Source organism: Crinia signifera, chromosome 11 (assembly GCF_055691185.1).
Source record: "Crinia signifera chromosome 11, ASM5569118v1, whole genome shotgun sequence".
Taxonomy (NCBI): Eukaryota; Metazoa; Chordata; class Amphibia; order Anura; family Myobatrachidae; genus Crinia; species Crinia signifera.
The window spans coordinates 80,054,080-80,077,829 of NC_139227.1; the positions used below are offsets into that span (position 1 = coordinate 80,054,080).

Here is a 23,750-nt window from a genome sequence, read left to right on the forward strand (position 1 = left end):
TGTGGTTTAGTTAAATCATTTTCTGTATAAGTAAATTATTTTTAGAATAGCCCGTATTACCTATTTAAGACAGAAAAATGATTTTAAATAAAGCTGGTATTGCTGCCTTGGAATAGCAACATTGCGTCTGTTTACAGAACACAGATCTATCCCAAATAAGTTTTTAAATAAGGAAGTATAATATACCATGTCCAAGTTTTTGGGTCATTTCAATTAGAGACTTGCCATAAATCTGTTATCTGCGGCTTTACGCTGCACTTCTGAGGGCCAATGAATACAAACATGTACGAGACCAGGCAATGAGGAGGGTGAGGTGAGGTGTCGTTCTGGCATTTTACATGCCAGAACAACCTCTTTTGTGGCTAATTAATTGAATTGAATCATACATTTGATAAGGGCATTGAAGGACTTCCTGCTATTTAATTGCAAAATATCTGTTAACAGGCATTTTCTTTAAAGTTGGCTGATTAAGGGGGTATTTAATCTGGGATTCAGAGTGTCTGAATCATCCCGACTGTTGGAATCCCAGGCTGTTTTCGTTCCGTTCAACAGGAACTCGACAGTCGGCATTCAATGTTCCGAGTGTCGGAAAGTCTAAAGAATTGGTCAAAATAGCTGCCGGTTGTCGAAAAATGTCAGTTAATTCGACAATCTGTGGCCATTTCCGACAGCACAGATCCGATCTGTTTTGTCGAAAACTGCCTTCAACTGCCTGTCAGAAACAGCAGCATCGAATAGACGACTGCAGCTATTTCCGCCGGTGGAAATAGTGCCCAGGATTGAATATCCCCCTATATCTGTTAATGAGGTTATGGAAGGTAAGGCCATGAAAATCTCTACCCAATTCTTCTGCCATTTGTTTATTCCTAGAATGCCAATTCATGCCCAGTGGACAGAATCACCTTCTCCTGCATTCATATCCGAGCACATTATGGTGGCGAGATCATAAAAAAGGTGAGTGTGATTAGAAAAGTGGGAAAGGGGGTTTTCTATATGTCCTGACTGTTGTAGGTGTTCACCACCAGGTGCTTGTGTTATGTTGAATGCATTTTTTTTTTTTTTTTTACAAACTATCAATGTGAACCAAAGTGTAAGTGGGATACTTGATATCTAGACATACATTGTTTAATAGGTAATCGGCCAGCTGTATTATCTTCAGTTTTGGCAACATCGTAGTTTGTCCTTTAGAGTAAAAGGTTAACTCTTTGAGTGCCAAGGAAATTTATCAAAATAGGTGAGAAAATTGGTCACGTAAACGTTTTTAATTAACCCTTTGCTTGCCAACGTTGCTGTGAGATCCTCAAAATATCCGTTAAAAATACCAGCACCACGGACAGCGACGGTTCTTTTATTGGTGCAGTCTTTAACAAAACGTCAATGAATTGACTTGGCTGTATTTATTTATACTAAACGAACAGTTGCTGTGAGCGACGCTGGCATTTGTTAGCAGAGGACACTTTGAGAATCGCTCATAGCAACGTTCGCACTCAAAGGGTTAAATAAACATCTGTGATTTTCCGTGCTCGTCATAGGTTCCTGTACAAAACAAAGCAGCGGAGGCTGTTGTGATAGAAGATGACACTACAAACTGTGAGGTCTGTGGGCGCAGTGATCGGGAGGACCGTCTGCTGCTCTGCGATGGCTGTGATGCTGGGTACGTGTCTGTGTCACTTGGCTCTTACATTAGATGTGCTTGTCCTCATTGTGCTATGCATTGTTGCATGTTGTGGCCAGTAATGAACTCCAGTCACAGTGCCAGGTCAGTTGGATCTCTTCCATCTCTTCTCATATCTCTAAACAAACACTGCAACCTGTACGGAAAGTTTATTCAAACAAAGGCTCCATGTCATGTGTACATAATCCTCATTGCTCACTTATAGGGGGCCACAAAATTCTGAAGCACTGTAATATATATTATAGTAACAGGCTAAGCGGGACAGTTACCATCTCCTGGGGTGCACTGCATAGAACAGCAGGGACATTTCAGCAAGTATAGGTCTCATGCACCGGTAGCAGGTTTTTCCTCATATGGCCTAATTCAGACCTGATCGCAGGGCAAGTTTATTCTCAAAATGGGCAAAACCTTGTGCACTGCAGGTGGGGCAGATGTAACATGTGCAGATAGAGTTATATTTGGGGAGGGGTTATTTTGTTTCTTTGCAGGGTAAATACTGTCTGCTTTATTTTTACAGTGCAATTTAGGGCCCTTATTCTGGCTTACTAACAAAGGCAAATTTGTTCTCAAATGGACAAAACCATGTGCACTGCAGGTGGGGCAGATCTAGAATGTGCAGTGAGAATTAGATTTGGGTGGGGTCTTACTTCAAAGTGAGGCCTATGTTGCACTGTAAAAATCAGTGTTATGCCTGCACAGAAACAAAAAAACTCAACCAAATCTAATTCTTTCTGCACAAGTTACATCTGCCCCCCTGCAGTGCATATGGCTTTGTTTACTTGAGAAGGAAATTGCCTTGGCGAGTGAGCCAGAATAAGGACCTAGATTTCAATTTCAACACACCCCACCCAAATCTAACTCTCTCTACACATGTTACACCTGCCCCACCTGCAGTGCACATGGTTTTGCCCATTTTGAGCACAAATTGGCCCTGGTCTTTGCCTTTGTAAATGATTGCTGCTTTAAAAATACAGACAGACTCCCAATTCCTGAATATTAGCCCCAATGCTCTGGAGCCCAGTGAGCAGGAAGCCGTGCACACTGGGTAAAATCATTCATCATCGAATGATTGATTTTTTAAAATTGTTATTTTAAATGTTCCCCTGCTCACAGCGCTGAGTGCAGCAGGACTCGCTCGGCACTGAGAAGGCCGGGGAACGCCTGCATTTTCCGGTACGCTCCCGGAAAATGCCAGCGGCAAGCCTCCAAACGGCCTCCCACTGTTGATCAAAAAGCGTGCAAGCACAGGCGTTTGGAGCCTGTGAGAGCACAGAGGACTCGCGCATGGGCATAGCGGATCGTGCGTAGGCGCTGTCCTAAGATATTGGCAGCCCATCTGCAGGGCTCTGAATCGGCCCCATTTTCCAAGATCCTTTAATGCAGGCATGTCCAAACTGTGGCCCTCCAGCTGTTGTGAAACTACACATCCCAGCATGCCTTGCCATAGTTTTAGCATTCCATAATAACAAAACTGTGGCAAGGCATGATGGGACTTGTAGTGTCACAACAGCTGCAGAGCCATAGTTTGGACATGCCTATAATATGCTGCTTCAAGTAGTCTTTATTAATCTCTTGCGACCATATATAAAAATATTAGTATAATATGAGTTAGAGCCAAATTCTTATTCCTTTGTCCCTTATATGCCCAAGGATGTCTGACTTAATGTGATGCTTGCTTTAGATACCACATGGAATGTCTGACGCCTGCCCTGAACGCTATTCCTGTGGATGAATGGTTCTGTCCAGAATGTGCTGCTGCTAATCGTCAGGAAGATGGTAATTATACTGCGCATAGCTGCACCATCCCTTATAAACTTCAAGTATTTACCAACTGGTAAAACGTAGGCGCCAGAGATGGTGTGTGTGTGTTTTATGCAGCTCACACGTAGGAATAGTCAGTTCCTTAAAGCAAAAAATGCAAACAAGAATAAAGAGAAAAAGAAGTGGAGCGCTAAAAGTAGTTATTAAATATATATTAAAGTAATTCAATTAAATAGAAGTAGATCATTTGGGTATCACAAGATAATGTAAGAATGTATTATATATTCAATGTAATGGCTAATAATTGACCAGAATGGTGCACTTAAAAAAATGAATTAAGTAATAAAATTGGACTGAGCAGTTCTACTTATGGTGGTCTCCCACTTGTGTGCGTTGGTAACTTCTGAGGTTAGCTTTAGCCACCTTGTTTTCTTGTTAACACTGGAAGTTGTAATGATGGGGATCCATGGAACCTGACTGGGTTATTGCTGCCGTGTTGTATTGTCTCTGTCCATAATAGATGGGGCAGGTTCACAGGCCAGAAGAGAAGGCAACCCAAGAAGTAAGCAGGTGGTGGTGTACCAAATGCAGTTTTCCAGTGGAGGAAGGGGTCCTCAGCGGGGTATCCAACCAATATGCCTTAAAGTCCAAGGTTTAAATAAAATGATTGTATCCTGACGCCTCAGGATACAATCATTTTATTTAATCCTTGGACTTTGAAGCATATTGGTTGGATACCCTGCTGAGTTCACTTGCTTTTTATTCACCTTGGTCAAAAAGTCTGCCTGAGGACCCCTTCCTCCACTGGAAAACTGCATTTGGGACCCCCAATGTGCTTTGTGGTATTCTTGGGCAGCAGGGACACATACAATATATCGTATGTGGTTTCTATGCATACAATGTATCATATGCAATCCCGTTCTCCACTGCCAAGAGGGGGGTGGCCCCGAGTCGGAGGTCAGACATGCAGCAGGTCCAACCTCCAATCCGGGGACCGCTCATCGGCGTGGACCTCAAACACCTCTGATTTGCCCACTTTTCACCTGATTTCTCTGCCTGATCCATTAGGATTGGGCGAAAAGAGGCCAAGTCGGACAAGCGTATGGGGGGGGGGGGGCTTAAGATATCATAGCACTGCAATAACTAGTTGATAAATGCCAGTAACCTAGAATTTTATATATTTTTTTGAATTTCATAGAAAATTTACTGAAACTTTTTGCAATATGCTTAAAATATACATAGTCATGCCCTCATTATAGCTTCACCTGAATTATTGGAATATGTTCTCATCCGTGTTTGTTGTCTCCACAGATCAGGTGAGTGAGGAAGAAGTGGCAGGCTTATTGGCTGACGTGGTTCCCACCACCAGCCGCCTGAGGACCAATGTGGGGAGGACTCGTGCTATTGCTCGCACTAGGCAAAGTGAGAGAGTGAGGGCCAATGTGAACCGGATCCGCACAACAGCGCGCAATATCCAGATTAGGGTAGGTATGGAGAAATGCTTACTGGGCAAATACTGTTTTTTTCCGCCCTTCACTTCTGCAATGGTATATACTGATGGAGATCAAAGTGATATTTTAATATTGAAAGCTTGTGTCTTTTTAATAGCCATATATTTTTTCATGTATTATGGGTCACTGTGTACTGTAAAATGACTCCCAAGACTTTCTTTACTGAATTTTTTTTAACATACAGAATTATTCATTCTAGTCCTATAACATATATTTCTTCTTAGAATGTTCCCAGGTACATGATGTCCTCTCTTCTCGATGAAACCATTGATGCAGTTGTGGCTGGACTCAACACTGCTGTCTACCAACGTAATCTGACTCCTCGCCCGGTCACTACCAGAAGGAAAAGGAAAGCTGGTTGGTGTCATGATTGAAGGTTCACCAAGTTATAGGGGGGGGAATTCAGTTGCCCACATTAAGGACCTTCTTCTGGTTGGTTGACTGGCAAGGCAGTCCCCCAGACGCCGCCCACACAGCTGCCAATGGATGATTTGCATAATCATCCATTCACAGTCTTGGGTGCGGGGAGATATCATACGATGGTCGGCGACCATCGAATGATTTCTCCAGCACTTGCAGATCTCCGAGCACCCTGTGCGGGAAGCAGGTGGGCAGCTGACATCCCCTCCGCCCACACTGCTAGGTGCGAGCAGGACTTGCAAACATGCAGTTCGCCGTGCCTGCTCACACCAAGCATCTGCACTTGCAAATAACTGCGAAAGCGCCGATGCTTAAAATCAATCTCCCAGTGGAACGATTAAACTAGAATAACCCCCAAAGTTAGCGGGGAAAGGGGTGGCCTTGGGCTTTAATACCAGTGGCTATTTAATTGCACAACATTTTTCACCAGAGACCCTGTTTAATGCTGTTAAATTAATGTGTTGACACAGGAATTTTTTTTGCATCTATTCAAACGCATACAAAAAAAATTGCTACCAACAAGGGCTAATTGAATAGCCATGGAGGATCATTTAGCCTTCGGTACATTACTGCAGCAAATTGAATTCTTCCTCCCCATGGTCACAATGGGGGCAGTTCAATTCAACACATTATTAATGAAAATGCATAACCAGGGCTACTCAATTAGCCACATTGCACCCTGCAGGTATTCACCAACTTAAATGCCAGGTGTAATGTTCTCAGGGTAAGCTTCCAACTCTCATAGCACCACTAGTTTTGTCAAATTACTGCATGTACCTTTGGGGAGGGCGAGTAGAAATCCATGGCTAATTTAATAGCTTCGGGCACTCATTCCCAGTGCTATCAGTAGCGAGATGAATTGACTTGCCCCCAATGTGTTAGCTGTATATGGGGTTTATGTTAAAAAAAAAATAATTGAAAACGATGCCAGTTTGTCAATAAACAATTTCCCATCATATGCAAAATATTCCTAATAGTGGCAACATTTATTGTGAACTTGATCCGTTTTCTGTGACTATTCCACAGGAAAAACAGTTAAAGGAACCCGTGGGGTAGGGAAACGGCGCAGGCGACGATTTAAGAGAAGAAAGGGACGGAAACTGCAAAAAGTGAGTGTATGATACTGTGTATATTATGCTCTTGTCTGAAGCGCAGAAGCGCTGTGGAATGAATGTGGATGTTAATTAATGTAATCTTGGAACTTCTATAATGTATTTGCGGTTTAATCATTCATGATGTGTGTTTCATTAAAGGAAAACGTACGTGTGTATTTGTGTGTAATAAATTCAAGTACATTTATTTTGTGTCCAAAATAATAAATAAATTATAGTGCATCCGGAAAACATTCACAGCCCTTCACCTTTTTCACATTTTGTTATGTTAATGCCTAATTCCAAAATAGAATACATTTTATTTTTTTCTCTCACAATTCTACACACGTGTGATCTTAGTTTTTATTTTTAATAAATTAGCAGAAATCTCCCAAAAACCTTTTTCACATTGTCGTTATGGGTTATTGTGTGTAGAATTTGTCGTTATGGGTCATTGTGTGTAGAATTTGTTGTTATGGGTTATTGTGTGTAGAATTTGTCATTATGGGTTATTGTGTGTAGAATTTGTCGTTATGGGTTATTGTGTGTAGAATTTGTCATTCTGGGTCATTGTGTGTAGAATTTGTGATTATGGGTTATTGTGTGTAGAATTTGTCATTCTGGGTCATTGTGTGTAGAATTTGTCATTATGGGTTATTGTGTGTAGAATTTTTAAGAAAAAAATGAATTCCATTTTGGAATAAGGCTTTAACATAACTTTCCCCTAAAATATATATATATATATATATATATATATATATATATATATATATATATATATATATATATATATATATATATATATATATATATATATATATATATATATATATATATATATATATATACAGAACTTCCCAGTATTGTTGTCTCTAGTTTTTCTCCCTGTTTTAAAACGAATAATGCCCTATAACTGGTTAGAACTATTGAGCAATAAAGAGATCTGGCTGCCTGGATTTTTATTTGTGCAAGTGAATGTTTCTTCTCTTTCCAGTATAGAAAATCTCCCACTTCTCATAGTCGGATCGCTAAATCACTTGGTCTGTGCAAACCATCCCGGGGGTCTTCATTACCTCGTGTACAGAGGGCACCCGAACAGACATTGGGGTCCATGAGACATGACATTGGAGCTGCCACTCTGTCTGTGTTTGGAAATGCATACGATCTAGATCCATTTGACAGGTAAACTCACTTGCTGCTGCACAGATTGGCTGACAGGCTACGTGGTTTGCTAAAGGTCCATACACACTGGGTGATTTTGCCCGTTGGATATGGACAGCGATGATCGCTAAAATCGCACAGTGCATACACACTGAGCAATTTTTTATTTTATTTATTTTTGCTGCTCTGAATGGCTTTCCATAGCAGGAGGCTATGGAAAGCCATTCGGTCTGCTGGTAAAAGCAGCAGAAGAGGGTGTGGTATGGGGCAGTGGGGATCCCGACAGTCAGTATCCTGACGTCGGGATCCAGACTGCCGGTGCTCCGACAGGGGGGCGAGCGCAAAGAAGCCCATTGCGGGCTCGCTGTGCTCGCCACACTGCGGGCCTGGTGGCTCACTACGCTCGTCAAAGGTTCTGTTCTCCCTCTATGGGGGACGTGGACCCCACAAGGGAGAATAGCCCCTGTGAGTCGGGATCCCCCTTGTCGGAGCAGCGGCAGTCGGGATACTGACTGTTGGGATCCCCACTGTCGGAGCATCATCCGGTCGACTACGATGATGCCAGGAGCACATATCAGCGCTCATCGCCTGCCTATACACCCTGGCAGGCTTTGGAGCTGAAATGGCAAAACTGAGCTGATTTCAGCTCAAAGTCGCCCAGTGTGTATGGCCCTTTTAAGGTGCTCAAACAAGCGCTTTATCTGTTAATGCATTGAAATAAATAGGTACAGTAGGCTGTCCATAACCAGGAACAAACGTGTATGCATTTTAGAGGACTTGGGGTCAGATTCAGTAATAAAAGCAAGTAACTTTGTGCAGTAAACACTGGCTGCTTGTAGCTGACAAATGTTAGACAGGTTTATTTTTACAATGGAGTTTAGATTTCAGTTTGAACACCGCACTTAAATCGAACTCTCTGCACATGTTGCATCTGCCCCACCGGCAGTGCAGCATGATTTTGTCAGGTTTTTTTTGTGTGTGTAATTCTAAATTAGGCCCTTAGTTATCAGTGCGCAGTCCTGTGTGGGTTAGTTATGCGACACTTACTAAGACTTAACAAGGTTTGCTTAAGCTTAGCATCATTGCAATTTTTCTTTTTGTTTTACAGTAACGATGTCAGTAATCCCACATCTCCACTCACTGCGAAGCGCAGGGTTTTATCTCGTTCCGCACTGAGGTCTCATCAGCCTGTTGCTAGGCCGCTCTCTGTGTCTCTGTCACGGTAAGAGGGGTATAAGAACCAAACAGAATATAGGTTACCGCCTATAAGGAAAATACATATGATCATGGGTATGAGCCCAAATAGTCACAATGTATTTAGCCATGTGCTCTACTAATGTATTCCGTTTTTTTTAAATACCATGCAGAGGTGGAGTGGCTCCTCTGGCCACGGACTCTGTGGCAGAACCTGTGCCTGATCTCCTAGGAAGTATACTGTCCGGGCAGAGCATGCTAATGATGAAGAGTACGGACATCGTTATTAGTAGGGATGGATCTTTAAAAGCCAAACAGTCCGGTAAGAAGTTGGTGCAGCTGGCGTGTACTTTGTGTGGACCTAGTTTAAAATAAAATCCTGATGTTTAACCTCCCTCCAGTTTCGTCATGCCTCCAATGCTCTTGAACATTAATCCTGATGCTAATGGACATTGCCATTGTGAATACTCTTCCTTTGTGTATTTTCCTTGCATGCAACTAGAACCTGAGCGCCGACTTCAGTTGTCTGATTAATCTAGGAGCATTCGCCTATAGGAAATGAGTGCGGCTAGAGGGGATTACTGTGCCACTCTGCATTGTGAGACTTACAGTATTGACCTCAAGTAACCTTTAGTATACTGACCACTTCCACAGGTTGTCCATGTAAACACAAAGCTGAAGATGCAGTAGAATGGTCTCTGCCACCAGCAAGCATGTAAACGCCCAACACCCCCCCCCCCCCCCCCCACTCGAATCTGCTAACTAACACGCCTCTCGTATGTGGCTGAAATACCATTCTGTGGTTGCTCACCATCAAATTATTAGTCGCAGCTGGCTGAATTAAAGAGCTGCCAAGTGGTATGCTGGGCCCCGGTAAAATATTTAGGGCGTGGCCTTATAGCCGTAGGCGTGTTCTCGTCTCGTTGGTGAGAATAAAAAAAAGTTTACAGTTATCACCTCTCCCCTACTTTACAGAACGTGCTGCCTCTGCCCGGGAGGGAGGAAGTAGGGGATGGGTTAGACCATAGCACGTGCCGGGCACCTTTAGCAAGCCTAATTCATACCTGCTCCCCCCCCTTCCTCTCGGCAGCCCTGCCATATTCGGGCGGGTGTTGATGTCATGTAATTTCACCCGGCCACCTCAATCAGGCATCGACACGCCTGCGTTCGGAGGGGTACACCCAGCATTTCTATGGGCATACCCACCATGTGGTCCACTGCGACTGCCCACTGTTGGCCCTCCTGGAATGGAGTCCTCGGCGAGTGTGAAACTCGCCAAAGCTAATTGCTCCGTGGGTTTGCACATGTGCCCCAAATATCGGATTGGAGATCGAATTTGTCCTCACTGAGCGAGTCTGAATTGCCCCATTTGTTTCTGTGTGGTACAGTATGTATAGCTGTTGCTGAACACGAGTGCTTCTGTAGCAGGCCAAAGCATTGGTTTAGGGGACTGGGTTTAACATTGGATATATATGGACTGGATGGTTCTTATATTTTGGGGTATTGCAAAAGCAAGTAAGTTGGTAGCGCTGTGATGTTTATTTCTCACCTGTATGTCTTAGTAATGCATTTACGAGTAGTATATTTTGTAAACATGTCCTTTTTTATAATCAATGTAATATTGCATGGGGTACGTACGGCCTTGCTAACCAGTCACTGATAAGTTTGATATTTCACACATCAGCCTGTCTCATGGTTTTATAAAATACACTACAGTTATTGGTGTGGATCTGCCAGCACAGACTCCTTTCCAGCCTGTGCATATTTTGGAATGGTCTATAGAGCAGGAGTAGCCAACTCCAGTCCTCGAGAGCTACCAACAGGTAACGTTTTCCAGGTCTCCTCACAAGTGACATATTTAGCTCCACCTGTGGATCTTTTAAATGTGTCAGTCAGTAATGAGTGCACCTGTGCCTCAGCTAGGTGATCTGGAAAACGTGATCTGTTGGTAGCTCTCGAGGACCGGAGTTGGCTATTCCTGCTCTAGAGGCTGCGGGATACACTATAGGGAACTCCTCAGCTACTAAAAATCCTGCAGATTTTGTGTTCACCCTTACATCCTATCATGCCAAATATTTTCTTATCTGAATCCATGAGTTGCTAATAAAATATGCTGGCCTCCATTATTGCAGGCCTTCGTTCCCTGCTGGCTGTAGCTGCCAAAATATACTTTTTTATGTTGTTGTTCCTGTAGTATTCATATGCCTCTTACATTGACCATAAATATTTTGAATTGGTCCTGCACCACCAACCCAGGGCACCCCAAACCTCTTTTCTGTGTTTAACAAGGAAGCCGGAATTGGCTTCAGAATAGGTTATTTACCTAGCAGAATGGAGAAGTGCGCTTACAGTATGTAGTTCTATGTGGAACGTTTCTCGTCCGAGATTCTGTTTATGCCACTAATGTCTTTCCGTAGAGAAAAATTCATGATCTTAAACTAGCCATACATCAGGACGACCTGGTCGTGGAGTGGTCGAACGAGCAATCGCTCGTTTGAATGCAATGAGAGCCGAATGATGAGACGCGCAGCACGTCTCATCAAGGAGCAACCTCAACAACCCACAGGATAGTGCATTGCGCGATCATGTGAACACAATCCGTCCCATGACCAGTCGTCATTCGATATTTGTGTCCAATATCGTTCTGGTGTATGGGGGGCCTTTATGCTGGCCACACATCAGACCAACTTTCCTCCAACCATCTGCTTGGATGAAATAAAAATATGGTACTGGATGGGAGCAAAGGACAATCAGAAATGTGCTCACAAACCCAGGAAAATGGACAAAAACATTCAGTCAAATTGTTTAAATCAAACCGGTTCAACTACAGTACCGTGTCCGAGCGTCAGTTTTTGTTCTTTTCCAGATTTTGGCAGCAAATTTCTGAAGTAAATATTACATTTGCTCACATCCATTACCATATTTTTATTCCATCCAAGCAACTAGTTGGACGGTTGGAGGAAAGTTGGTCTGATGTGTGGCCAGCATAAACAGTAGATGGCAGTAGAGCTTTTAACAGCATACATACACGCTATCTGTTTTATACAGTAATAATATCAAGGATGCCTACTTAAGACCATCCTAATCAATGTATTATGAATTCAGTGTGAGGAACATAATTTAGATTTTATAGCGGGTTTTTTTTTGGGGGGGGGGGGGGGGGGGTACACTGATTGCTTATTACAAATGGGGAAGATGCTGATTGGCTGAGTTATTAACCTTCCCAATGACCATATATACATTATTTGTGTGGCTGCAGTGCACTATTTAATATTTGTGCTCTGTATGGCAAAAAAGTATGGATGTTTGTGTAATTAACTTTGGATTTGTATTTCTAATATAAATGTAATTTAAAAAAAAAAGTTAAGTATTAATGAATAAATAGATTGACACATACTGAGTGTGTTTATCAATCAATAGTCTACAAATGGGGTACTGAAATGTCAGCATTTATTACTAGCATTGTCGTGACTGCTGGTGTTCATCAAGTGAATAAATTGTTCATTTATGCTGGCGCATATACTACCCAAACTGCGCAAAAGCCATTCTACTTTACATCCATCCCAAACATGCAATGTAACATAATAGGCCAGTTTCAGAGTTGGGTGTAATGCGACATAAAGGAAGTAACTTTTTTTTTTCTTTTTATCATTGTATAGGTGAAGCAAGCTCCCAGACCTCCACTGCTGGTGAAGAGGTAACACCATCTCCTGTCATCACCCCAAGCCCGTCTCACTCAGGATCCCCAACAACCACCTCCTCGAGGAACACATGGAAACCCGTTGAACACCAATCACAGCCTAGTTTTCCTTTGTCTGGTCTATATTCTCTGTCCCCTTTGCCTTCACCGCCTCCATCATCCTCCTCTTCTAGAGGAATAGATAGATTATCCATGCCCAACTCTTCAACATCTCCTTTGTCTGCATTCCGACTGAAAAACGCTTTTACTCCAAGGGTTGTCCAAGTGCAGTCCTCTGCTAGCCGTTTCACATCAAAGTTTGCAGAGCAACCACGTTTCAATGGGACTTTACACAAGCAAGAGTCTCCCAGCTCGGATGATCAATCACCTCCCAAGAAACAGGATCTCAAGCATCCAAGTATTCCACCTGCAAAACGACTTGAAATTTCTGAATTTCCCAGGATACCAAAGATTAAAAAGGAAACGGACAGTCCTAATAGTGAAACCAATAAGCGCGTGGAGTCCACAACCAGCAACAGTTCAAACACCAGTCCTCCGAGACCAAGTGTGAATCAGCTAACGGGACGAGGGGAGAGCAAGCAGTTAGGAAGGTTTGCTGCAACAGAAAAAAACGCACGCCAGGAGCCTCAAGCACATTCAAGACACTGTAGTGGCATTTCCACTAGTCATTCATCCTTAAGCAGTAGCAAAGCACCTCTTCATTCCAACAGTTCAAGGAACGTGGGTTCCTCAGATTCTGGGGGAGGTGGACTTCGGATTACAATCAGTGGGAGTGCTAGTAATTCCTGTAGACAATTTAGTCCTAGCGCAAAGGAGCCCTTTCGTACATCAGAGGATAAGACCCAACAAAAGGCTGCTCCTCTTTATTCCGCAACCATCAAGAGAGAAAAGGATGTTAAAAATGAAATTTATGATCCTTTTGAGCCGACCGGCTCAGATTCAGGCTCTTGCAGTAGCAGCCCTGACAGACCTGCTACACCACCTTTGCCCCCACCCCCCACAGAGACAGTCCGTTCAACTCAGTCCACTGGAGTGAAAGTGGGAGCATTTCGCAGCTTTAAATTCACTACTCACTCCAGTAAGGTGGGTTTGTGTAAACTCGGACCTGACTTTTCTGGACTGTCACCTAGCAACAAAGAGTCTGATGAGACTAAAAGTCCAGTGAGTGTAAGCCCTGTGTTGCCTACTTATATTAAGTTGGAGAAGGAGATCAAACAGGAAGTAATCAAGGATGATGAGACCATTGACCATGCAGATTTTAGAACATCATGTACATTGTCTGGTCTAAAAATTACCTCTGATCTGAAGTCAGGAGGCACTCGTGGCTTCCATTTTGATATAAATGATCAACCCACAATTTCTATTAAAACTGAGCCAGACATCCCCCCAAATAGAACTTTCCATCAGAGTACCTCAAGTGGCAGAGTTGTTTGGGAGTTGGAAAACCCCTCTGAAACTGTTTCTTTGTCCACTAGCCATAGTATTGAACCACCGAAAAAGAAGACCACAGTAGAAGCAGATTTAACGATGTGTGCAAGTTCTAGATCTAGAACACATTCCCGGGATCGAGAGTCCAGATCTGCTTCTTGGTCTGTGGAAGATAGAGAAAGGGAAAAAAAATACAAGACAAAGTCGCACAAGGGAAAGCGAACGCACAGTGACAGGTCCAGTTCTGGGAGCTGTGAGCGGTCTAAGAAAAAGCGGCAGAAAGAGAAGAAGAAAGAGAAAAAGAAAAAGATCTCTGAGTCCAGGGAAAGAAAGAGGTCCAGGTCAAACAGTCATAGCAGCTCTTCCCACAGGACATACAACAGTAAAAAAAAGAAGAAAAAGAAAAGAGATTCAAGAGTTGAATCCATGGCTCGATCTGTTAGTCTTGAAAAAGAGAAAAAGCGAAAGCATAAGAGTGAAAAAAGTAACTCCAGCAAAGAAGGAAATTTTAGGGTAAAAGAGAAAAAGAAACTTAAAGACGAACGAGGGAAGCAAAGATCAAAGTCTCCACAAATGATCAAGGACAAGGAGTACAAAGCTCACAAGTCAAAGGAAAAAACGCCTAGTTTTAGAGACCAGGAAATAACTAGACACATTGTGTTATCTCCAAATAATAATGATACAACTATAACCTGTACAGTTAGCTTTAAAACTGAATGTCCCCCAGTCACACAAGAGGCAAAGTGTACACGTATCCTACCGACAGAGGATGTACAAGACAGAGAAACCTTTATTCACTTGGAAAGAGAGGTAATAATTAAAGAGGAAAAAGATGATGAATTTTCCGATCCTGATGATGAAATAAAGATGGATGTAAAAAGCCCACCATGGTCACCATCTGTTTTGGATTCCTTGTTACCAGAGGATGAGAGTGAGGAGGTCCATGAGCCGCCATCCCCAAAGGATAGTTCTCCTTTAAATGACATGCCTGTGGCATCTCTGGTTAGCCCTCAAACTTCTCCAATGTCTACAAACACAGAACCACCTAGTCCAAAATCTCACAGTCCACAGTCTGGCTCGCCTGAAGAAGTTCCAGGGCCAGTTGCTATACTGCCTGTGAAGAAGGAATCTGATGATCTTCAGTGGTCACCATCCCATTTAGATGACCTTCTGCTAAATGAGCTTTCAGATGATGTGTGCTCAGTGGATCCTGCCAGCCCTGATGACGTGGATCTTGAAGAGGCTATATTGATGAAGAGAGAGGATGATTATAAGGTAAATAATATTTCTATAGAATACTATGACCTCCATGGCTGTATGCATTATACTACTACCCTTTTTACATCGTACAACCAGGTCACATCAGGGATTTTGTACATTGGTCCCTCCCGGATGTGACCCGGCTGAGATTACCTTTCAGACTTGAGACATGACCCTACTTATTGCCCGGCTGTTGACTGTTCCTGAGTCGGCGCTTGGAGATGAGGTAATCTCTAAGCGCCGACTCTTCCTATGATGTGAATAGGTGCTGGGTTGCTTTGACTTGGCTTACTCATTCACACTGCACCGCGAGATGAATTGAACCACTGCAAAGTATCCTGGGTTGCTGTGCGTTCATGTGCAATAACCTGGGACATTGCTTTTTGTTTGCTTTAAGAAGTTCTATTTTTGTTCATTCTAGCACCCTGCACTGGTCACAACTCGTGCCGTTCCTCTTTCCTTCCTGCGGTATCATTATCTGCTATGTATCTCCGTTCTGAGGCCAAAATGTCCTATAGAAGCACTGTAGCAGAGAGCGACACCCCAGGCAGGAAAGAGGTACTGCATGGCTTGTGACAGGTGCAGGGTGCTAGAATTAATATTATATAGGTTGTTTAAACGTTCTTTTATGGTTTTCACAATACTATGGTCAAGCTAGTCAATGACGAATGGTTCTTTTATGCCAAAAATGTTCTTGCAATATGTAAAAAAATAATTGCTGTGTCAGCAGTGATTATCTAAAGATGGGTACACACCTGAAGATTTGTCTGTCCAATCTGTTGTGTGAACAAATCACAATCAACAACAACAAAACGGTCATTCAGACAAATTGGTTAAATCAGTTTGATATAACATTTATCGGAACAATCCTTTTTGTCCATTTTCCAAAATTAATTGGGCTGAGCCATCTTTGCTATCTTTTTCAGGTCTGTTTATATGTGACCTATTTGCATTATGGCTTTTTGGAATTTTATTTGTTTACTTGTTTCTCTAGTGCTGCTTTAAGCACTCATTTACAGTAGGGTCATTTCACATCAAATCACCCAAAAATAAAATGAAGACCACCACTTGTCTCAGATTTTTATGAAAAATTTTTTCGTTGTGAGGATGTCAAACCATTTCTGCAAATATCTCAACTGTCTGCCAATAAGTTTATTTAAATATTGATTTTTCACATTATTAAATCATTTACTAAAGGTGCCCACAGACGCATCAATTTTACTGTGCTATGGTTCTATACAATTTTTCTTCCAGCTTGCGATGCGCACTTGGATGCATGCGATGCGATGAACCCATGTTTGTACTGTAAATTTTCAGATGTAGTCTAAAAAGTACGTGCAGCACGTACTTTTTTAGACATACAATATCGGCTCCTGGGAACGCGCATCGCACAAGCCCATAAACACCACCCGATAATTGTACAAGATGCGTTTTGTACTTAAAAAGTACAAAACGCATTCGATAATTGATGCGTCTGTGGGCACTTTAATCGTGGCTTCTTTATCCTGTTTATTTGAAGTATGACTGGTGTTTATTAAGGAATCACCACAATTTGGTCCCCTAAGGTAACTTTTTTTTATTATTTTTTTTTCCCTTCTGAATTTTAAATCCAAACCCAGTTACTTTATCTGCCTTAACTTTTTGCATTATGGCAGAAATGCACATGCAGGTTAAGTTAACATTAGACATCCCAATGTCTTTCTTTGTCCTTAAGAGAGGTACCTTTTTTGTTAAGCACCTAGAAAAAAAATGGGATGTCTACTGTGGATTTTAACCCAGTGTTTTCTAATTCTGTTCAAAAAGTGCTTTTTTTTTTTTTTTTGCCTTAACGCAGGTAAAGTAACTTGGGGGCAGATGTATTAAGCCTGGTGAAGAGATCATCTGGAGATAAAGTGGAAGGAGATAACGCACCAGCCATTCAGCTGTGTTTGAAATATGACAGTTGGAAGTTGATTGGCTGGTGTGTTATCTCCTTCCACTTTATCTCCAGTTTATCTCTTCGCCAGGCTTAATACATCTGCCCCTTGGTTTGGGTTTATGGATTTGAAGGGAAAAGTTACCTAAGGTGTACACATTTTGTGGTGGTTCCTCATTAAACACCCATTATCCTTCAAATAAACTGAATAAAGTAGCCACGATTAAATACACATTTTTCAATGTATTAATTTATTTACTAAACTAATTGTCAGACAGTCTAGATATTTGGCAGAAATAGTTGTTTTGACATCCTCTCTTAACCCTTTGAGTGCCATGTGAAATTGTCAAGATAGGTGTGAAAATTGCTAAACAAGCTTTTTAATTCATCATAATGACCTGTAATGTTTAAATGATATAGGAAATCTTCTTCTTTTTTTTTTTTTTTAAACATTTTTTGGTACTTGTTTCCTAGCACGGCGCCCATCTCGTTGATTGTATGCCTTAAGTTTAAGGCACTTAAGGCATACAATCAACGCGATGGACCCGATTTTCTGTCAATCACCAGCTAATTTGCCGGTGAAAGACAAAATCGCGTTGATCGCGATTTTCCTATGGGAAAATCGCGTCCTTATAAGGGGCCGCAATGCGACCGACGCGATTTTCCCATAGGGAACAATGTTAAATTATTTTTAAAGTGAAAATCGGGTTGATCGTGTCGGTCGCGGGCCATTATAATGGCCCGCGATGCGATCAACCCGATTTTACGTAGGTGACAATATGGCCCATAGGTGACAATATGGCCCTCGCGGGCTCGCTGCGCTCACCACGCTTCGGGGTGGCGTTAACAATGGGGGGGGGGACATTTCAAACATGAGGGGGTATTTGGTATTAAAATGGGGGGTTTTGGGGCTTTTTACATTGAAATCAATGTAAAATCGGGTCTCCGGGACCATTGTACATTGATTCCAATGTAAAAATTGGGTCGATCGCATCGCATGCGATTTGGTTGGCATGAGATGCGATCGACGCGATTTTTCCGACCCGATGGATACAATCAAAATCGGTGGCGCCGTGCTAGGAAACAAGTACCCATTCATTTATATGAATTTATATAACAAATGCCAGCGACGCTGGCACTAGTAGTTAATTGCACCTCTCACAGATGTTGGCACTCAAAGGGTTAAATAAAAATTGGGGGGGGGGGGGGGGGGAGGAGATATCTGAGATGGGTGGTGGACACCCCTGTCTTAACTGACATGGAATTACCCGGTGTTTTTCTTTTTCTACATTGGCCTCCTATTTGTTCCATCATCTTTTCAGAGTAATTAATTAATTATGCAGTTAGAAGATATTTACGCACACCCCAGGCCTATTTACATACTTAATTTCTGAGTAATGACAAACCTGATTATAAACCTGATAATGACACATCCTGCCTCACGTCAGTATTTTGGGCAACATTCCCCCAATGACTATGCTGCTCCAGAATGGCTAGTGTTGGTATACTATACTCTGGAAAATTTATGTTGGGCTTCTGCTAGAATTTCAACTTTCCAGTAAGGAAGGAAAGATTGATGTTTAGTTTGTGAACACCAGGAGTCCCATGTGCCCTGGCTATTGAGTGGAACATAGAATTATTTCCTACAGAGTTCTAAAAGTGTGTGCAGTATCAATTGCCAATTGTTTTATTTAGGACAGAAATGGTGCGTCTGTGATGCGATGCACCTTAAGAAAAATAATTGCACAGTAAGAAATAACTTTTAATGTTCATTATTTAAAAACTTAGCGAAAAATATTTAAAAGAAAAACATACAAACATCAACAGACAAGTGAAACAATGTGCGTGTTAAAACAGCACGTGTGGGAATACCGTGTGTGTGTGTGATACGTCTGTTATGTTTATGGATATTCAGCAACTGTTGCATGCTTGCGGGGTCTCAATAACCAAAGAAATGATCCTGTTTAATTTGTGATCAATTCTTTCCTACTAGGATTCACAGAGTGAAACAAAGATACAATGTTGCAATGATTAGACAAACTGTAACTATTTGGTATCCTGTAATGGGCACGAAGCAGACTATTGCTGCAATTGTAATTGGTCGTGCACTTATGATTCAGGGAGTGTGTTTTTTTAAATATAGCAGGATGAAACTGGTCTTTGGTTATGAAATCGCGTATTTTAATTTATCACACCAAAGACCAGTTTCATCCTGCTATATTTAAAAAACACACTCCCTGAATCATAAGTGCACGACCAATTACAATTGCAGCAATAGTCTGCTTCGTGCCCATTACAGGATACCAAATAGTTACAGTTTGTCTAATCATTGCAACATTGTATCTTTGTTTCACTCTGTGAATCCTAGTAGGAAAGAATTGATCACAAATTAAACAGGATCATTTCTTTGGTTATTGAGACCCCGCAAGCATGCAACAGTTGCTGAATATCCATAAACATAACAGACGTATCACACACACACACGGTATTCCCACACGTGCTGTTTTAACACGCACATTGTTTCACTTGTCTGTTGATGTTTGTATGTTTTTCTTTTAAATATTTTTCGCTAAGTTTTTAAATAATGAACATTAAAAGTTATTTCTTACTGTGCAATTATTTTTCTTAAGGTGCATCGCATCATAGACGCACCATTTCTGTTCTAAATAATATATTCATATTTCTGTGTCTGCGGTACCACACCCCTGATACTTGTTAAAGGTATTAAAACACTAATCAATATAGGCAGGGGGCCAATTCTTGTGATATTGATTTAATTAAAAACATTTAATCCTGTGCGACTGGCACACGCATCTGTTTGTTCAATTACCAATTGCCAAGTTAGTTTGTGAGCCTCTAAAGCCTTGATGGTTAACCTTGACACTCCAGATGTTGTTGAACTATACATCCCAGCATGCTCTGCATCAGATTTAGCATGGCCAAATAGCAAAACCGAAGCAGAGCATGCTGGGATGTGTAGCTCAACAACAGCTGGAGTGTCAATGTTAGCCATCAAGGCTCCAAAGTCTCCATTCTGTGACTGTAAAGGCCCCCCATACACTGGGTGATTTACCTGCAGCTTGGGCTTTTTTCCTGTGATTGCAGCACTCAATAATGGGAAAAGAGCTCAAATTGCAGGTGAATGACAGCGGGTCCGATGTGATCTGCAGACCCGTGCACATCGCACCGGACCCTCTGTGTCGCCCTGGCTGGAGAAGCAATCTGCACAAATGCATCCGGCTCCAGGCAGGCTTGGCTGGGATTGTGTGCGATCCTGGTGCCTGGGTTGCTCAAGGGGGCATTGCGTGGGACTTCTCCAAGGGGAGAAGTCGCCGTAATGTATGCAAGCTTAATATGTTGTGTGGCAAAGCCAATTTGTCAAGGAAAACCCTGGGGAGACCTTTTGGTGGTGAGCTGATGTGACCCTTTATTTTTTTTAAATCCTCCAGGAACCAACTATAATTACCTTCTCTAAAACGGCAGCCATACCGTTTCTCCAAGATGATGAGAATTCAGTTGATGAATCAGGAAATCACATTGCTGAAAAGGCCTCCAATTCAAGTGACACTATAGCAGAAGTAGGCAAATGTGACGGCCTTAAAGAAACTAAAACTTCTCCCATGACAAAGTCAAAGCCTCAGATAAAGAGGGTCACCTGGAATCTTCATGATAAAGAGTCTGAGAAGGGCACCCCAGAAGAATCTGTCTGTAAGTACTTGGACGTCTTTGTGAAGGCTGCTGTGACAGTACGAGAATCATTATCTTACAGTACACGTGCAGGCTTTGCAGACCATTTACTAAGGTGTGAGTTCTATTTCAGATGGGATGTTGCAATGGGAACCAATCAGATACCTTCTAGGAGGTGTTAAATAAGAAGCAGCTTCTGATTGGTTGCCCATAGCAACATCCCCATGTGAACTAGATCTCCCATCTTAGTAAATGTCCCCCTTTGACTCTGTTGTTCTGCTATTTATAGTTTGTTTACTGATGGTTTATGATCTTGGGGTCATCAGCAGTGAAAGAAATGCAGAAGTTGCCCGTAGCAGCCAAACCGCTTTGAGGTGGCATTTTTCAAGTATATTCTATAACTATGATAGAATTTGGTTGCTATAGGCGACTTCTCCACTCATCACTACTTGATATATCTACCCCCTTATTTTATGGACTCTGCCTTCCCTGTGCCCCCCTGCCACACCTCTTGGATTAAACTGGTGCCCTATGGACAGTTTAAGGTCTGCAAAAAATGTTAAGGGGTTGACGCCAAACACACCTACAATGTAACAAGCAGGGGCGTTCCTCCATCAGCGAATCCCATTGGCTGCACGTGAGCGACATGATTGCTGCTCTTATGTCTGTGACTGCCCCAAGATCCCATGTAATGCCCCCTTACTGTCATTTATTTTAGGAAGTTTTAAACACTGTACCCCTTTGGGAGTTGGATAGGTTTAATTGATGGTTAATGAAAAGGTTTTGTATATTTAAGTATCATTATGTCCAGTAATTATGATACCACTTTTCGCCTAATAAAAGTAAATGTAACAATAGTATTTCTATCTTAGTCATTTGTAAGTATCTACTGTATCCTATTGATAATTAATATGGCCTTGCGTACTGTGGAATCAATATAGTATTTTACATTATTGGCATGAACGTGTAACTGAAATGTTTGTCTTCGTTAAAGCTTCGCCCTCCTACAATGATCAGCAGGATGAGAATTGGCCTGCCTCGCCCAAATATGCAGCTAACCAAGCAGCTGGTTTTGAACCCGATCCACAAGTTGAGACTCCCAGCCCACCTCCCTGGAACGCTCCTGACACATGCTTGCCGGATTCTGTAAATCCCGGATCATGGAATGCTGGAGACCGGAGCTCGGCCCTTGTTGTAGATACATCTAATAAACTTGTAGCCCCTGCTGGGGACAGACTATTGAGTGATGGCGGTCAGGTCCCTTGGAAGGCAACGGATACAACTCTTCAGGTGCTTAGAACTTACTATGGTCCATGGCTAAAGATTTATCAGTACTTTTGCATTATCATGGCGCCCACTACGCCATGTGCGTAGAGGGCTATTCACGGTAGTGAAATCGCATACCATATTGTATGACATGTGATGCGATGCGATTTTCCTATATAATGTATTCACTGCTCTGTGTCAGTGAATCCATTAAAAAGATAGGGTGTGATAAAAAATCGCATCGCATGCCATTATTGTATGGCGTGCGATGCGATGGTGTGTGATAAAAAAATCACATTGCATCGCATGCCATTATTGTATGGCATGCGATGCGATGAGATATCGGTTCTGATGGAACCAATAATGCCAGTTAATGTCCTATACCATTAAATGACATATCATGTAATTTATTTTGCCCCCCCCCCCCACTATCCACGAGCGCAGCGGTAGGTGTCCGACCGACCTTTTTATTCCCTCCACTATCCATGTCGGCGTGGAGTTGACTCTATATAGTGTGGCGAGCCACCGAGCCCGAAGCGTGGCGAGCGGACGCGTAATACATGTAACATAATATGCGTCCCCTCGCAGGGCTCGCTGCGCTCGCCACGCTATAAAAAATCAACTCCACGCCGACGTGTATAGTGGGGATATGAAAAGGTCGAACGGACGAGTACCGCCGCACCGCGCGGGGCTCGCTGCGCAATCGCCATGCTTCGCTATCACGTCAATACTGGGGGGGGGGGGTGGGCCTTTAAAAAAAATTACATTATATGTCATTTAATGGTATACTACATTAAATGCCATTATAAGCATCAAAAACGCATCGCATCGTTTGCGTACATAGTAAAATGGGGCGCCGTGCTAATACACAAGTACTGATTTAGCTGTACTGTACTGGAAGAAAAGTGTAACTCATTTGCATATCGACCTTTTGTCTCTGCCGACTTACTGACTATAGATTGTCTGTCTGGATTTGACCTGTTTAATGTATAGAGTTCATCTTTTAAGTTGCATTCCTTTTTTGGGCATTCAAAACGCTTAAATATTTTGGAATTACTATTCTATACAAACTGGAAAGAGTAACTTAGCCTCTATAGAAACCCCATTCCAAATAACTTTCTAGGGGATCCTGCATTCCCCCTGAATTTCAGAAAGTCTGTTACTTCTAATTAAGGGGTTATCCTACTTACCCGTTTCACTGGCAGCTATCCTATTAGCCATCTTATCAGCTGACCTCGAATGCTGCCACTTATTGGGGATTATTGAAACGTAATCCCAGATAAGCAGCCCTTCAGAGCCCCGATAACACATGGGACATGCATTACTTCATACGTATTACGCGTCCCCTCGCCGGGCTCGCCACACTATATAAAATCTACTCCACGCCAACGTTGATAGTGGGGGTATGAAAAGGTCGGAGGACACGTACCGCCACCACGCTTCAGGTTGATCGTGGCGTTGCGTTAACAATGGGGGGGGGGGGGGGATTTGACATAATTAACCATCAGGGTGGGTTTACAATTAAAAATCGGGTCTGGGGGGCATTTAACATTGGGTCCAATGTAAAATCAGGTCTCAGGGACCATTTTTACACAACACAACTCTCTCGGATTTAGACCATTGTTTTCAGACAAAAAATGAATGGGTCTAATAGGATACCCCCCTAAAGTATCCCTGTGAA

General features: G+C 42.4%; 1 protein-coding gene across 2 annotated transcripts in view; it reads left to right on the forward strand.

Annotated features, from left to right (window-relative positions):
• Positions 1-23,750, forward strand: part of PHRF1 (PHD and ring finger domains 1) — a 67,686-nt gene that overhangs the window by 33,015 nt on the left and 10,921 nt on the right. For both annotated transcript variants that reach the window (XM_083165295.1, XM_083165294.1), the window contains exons 5-16: positions 871-954; positions 1,533-1,654; positions 3,357-3,451; positions 4,748-4,920; positions 5,172-5,304; positions 6,394-6,476; positions 7,453-7,640; positions 8,728-8,841; positions 8,987-9,135; positions 12,473-15,216; positions 20,566-20,824; positions 21,798-22,093. In XM_083165295.1, coding sequence (XP_083021421.1) covers positions 871-954; positions 1,533-1,654; positions 3,357-3,451; positions 4,748-4,920; positions 5,172-5,304; positions 6,394-6,476; positions 7,453-7,640; positions 8,728-8,841; positions 8,987-9,135; positions 12,473-15,216; positions 20,566-20,824; positions 21,798-22,093 — 4,440 coding nt within the window. The remainder of the gene's footprint in view (positions 1-870; positions 955-1,532; positions 1,655-3,356; positions 3,452-4,747; positions 4,921-5,171; positions 5,305-6,393; positions 6,477-7,452; positions 7,641-8,727; positions 8,842-8,986; positions 9,136-12,472; positions 15,217-20,565; positions 20,825-21,797; positions 22,094-23,750) is intronic.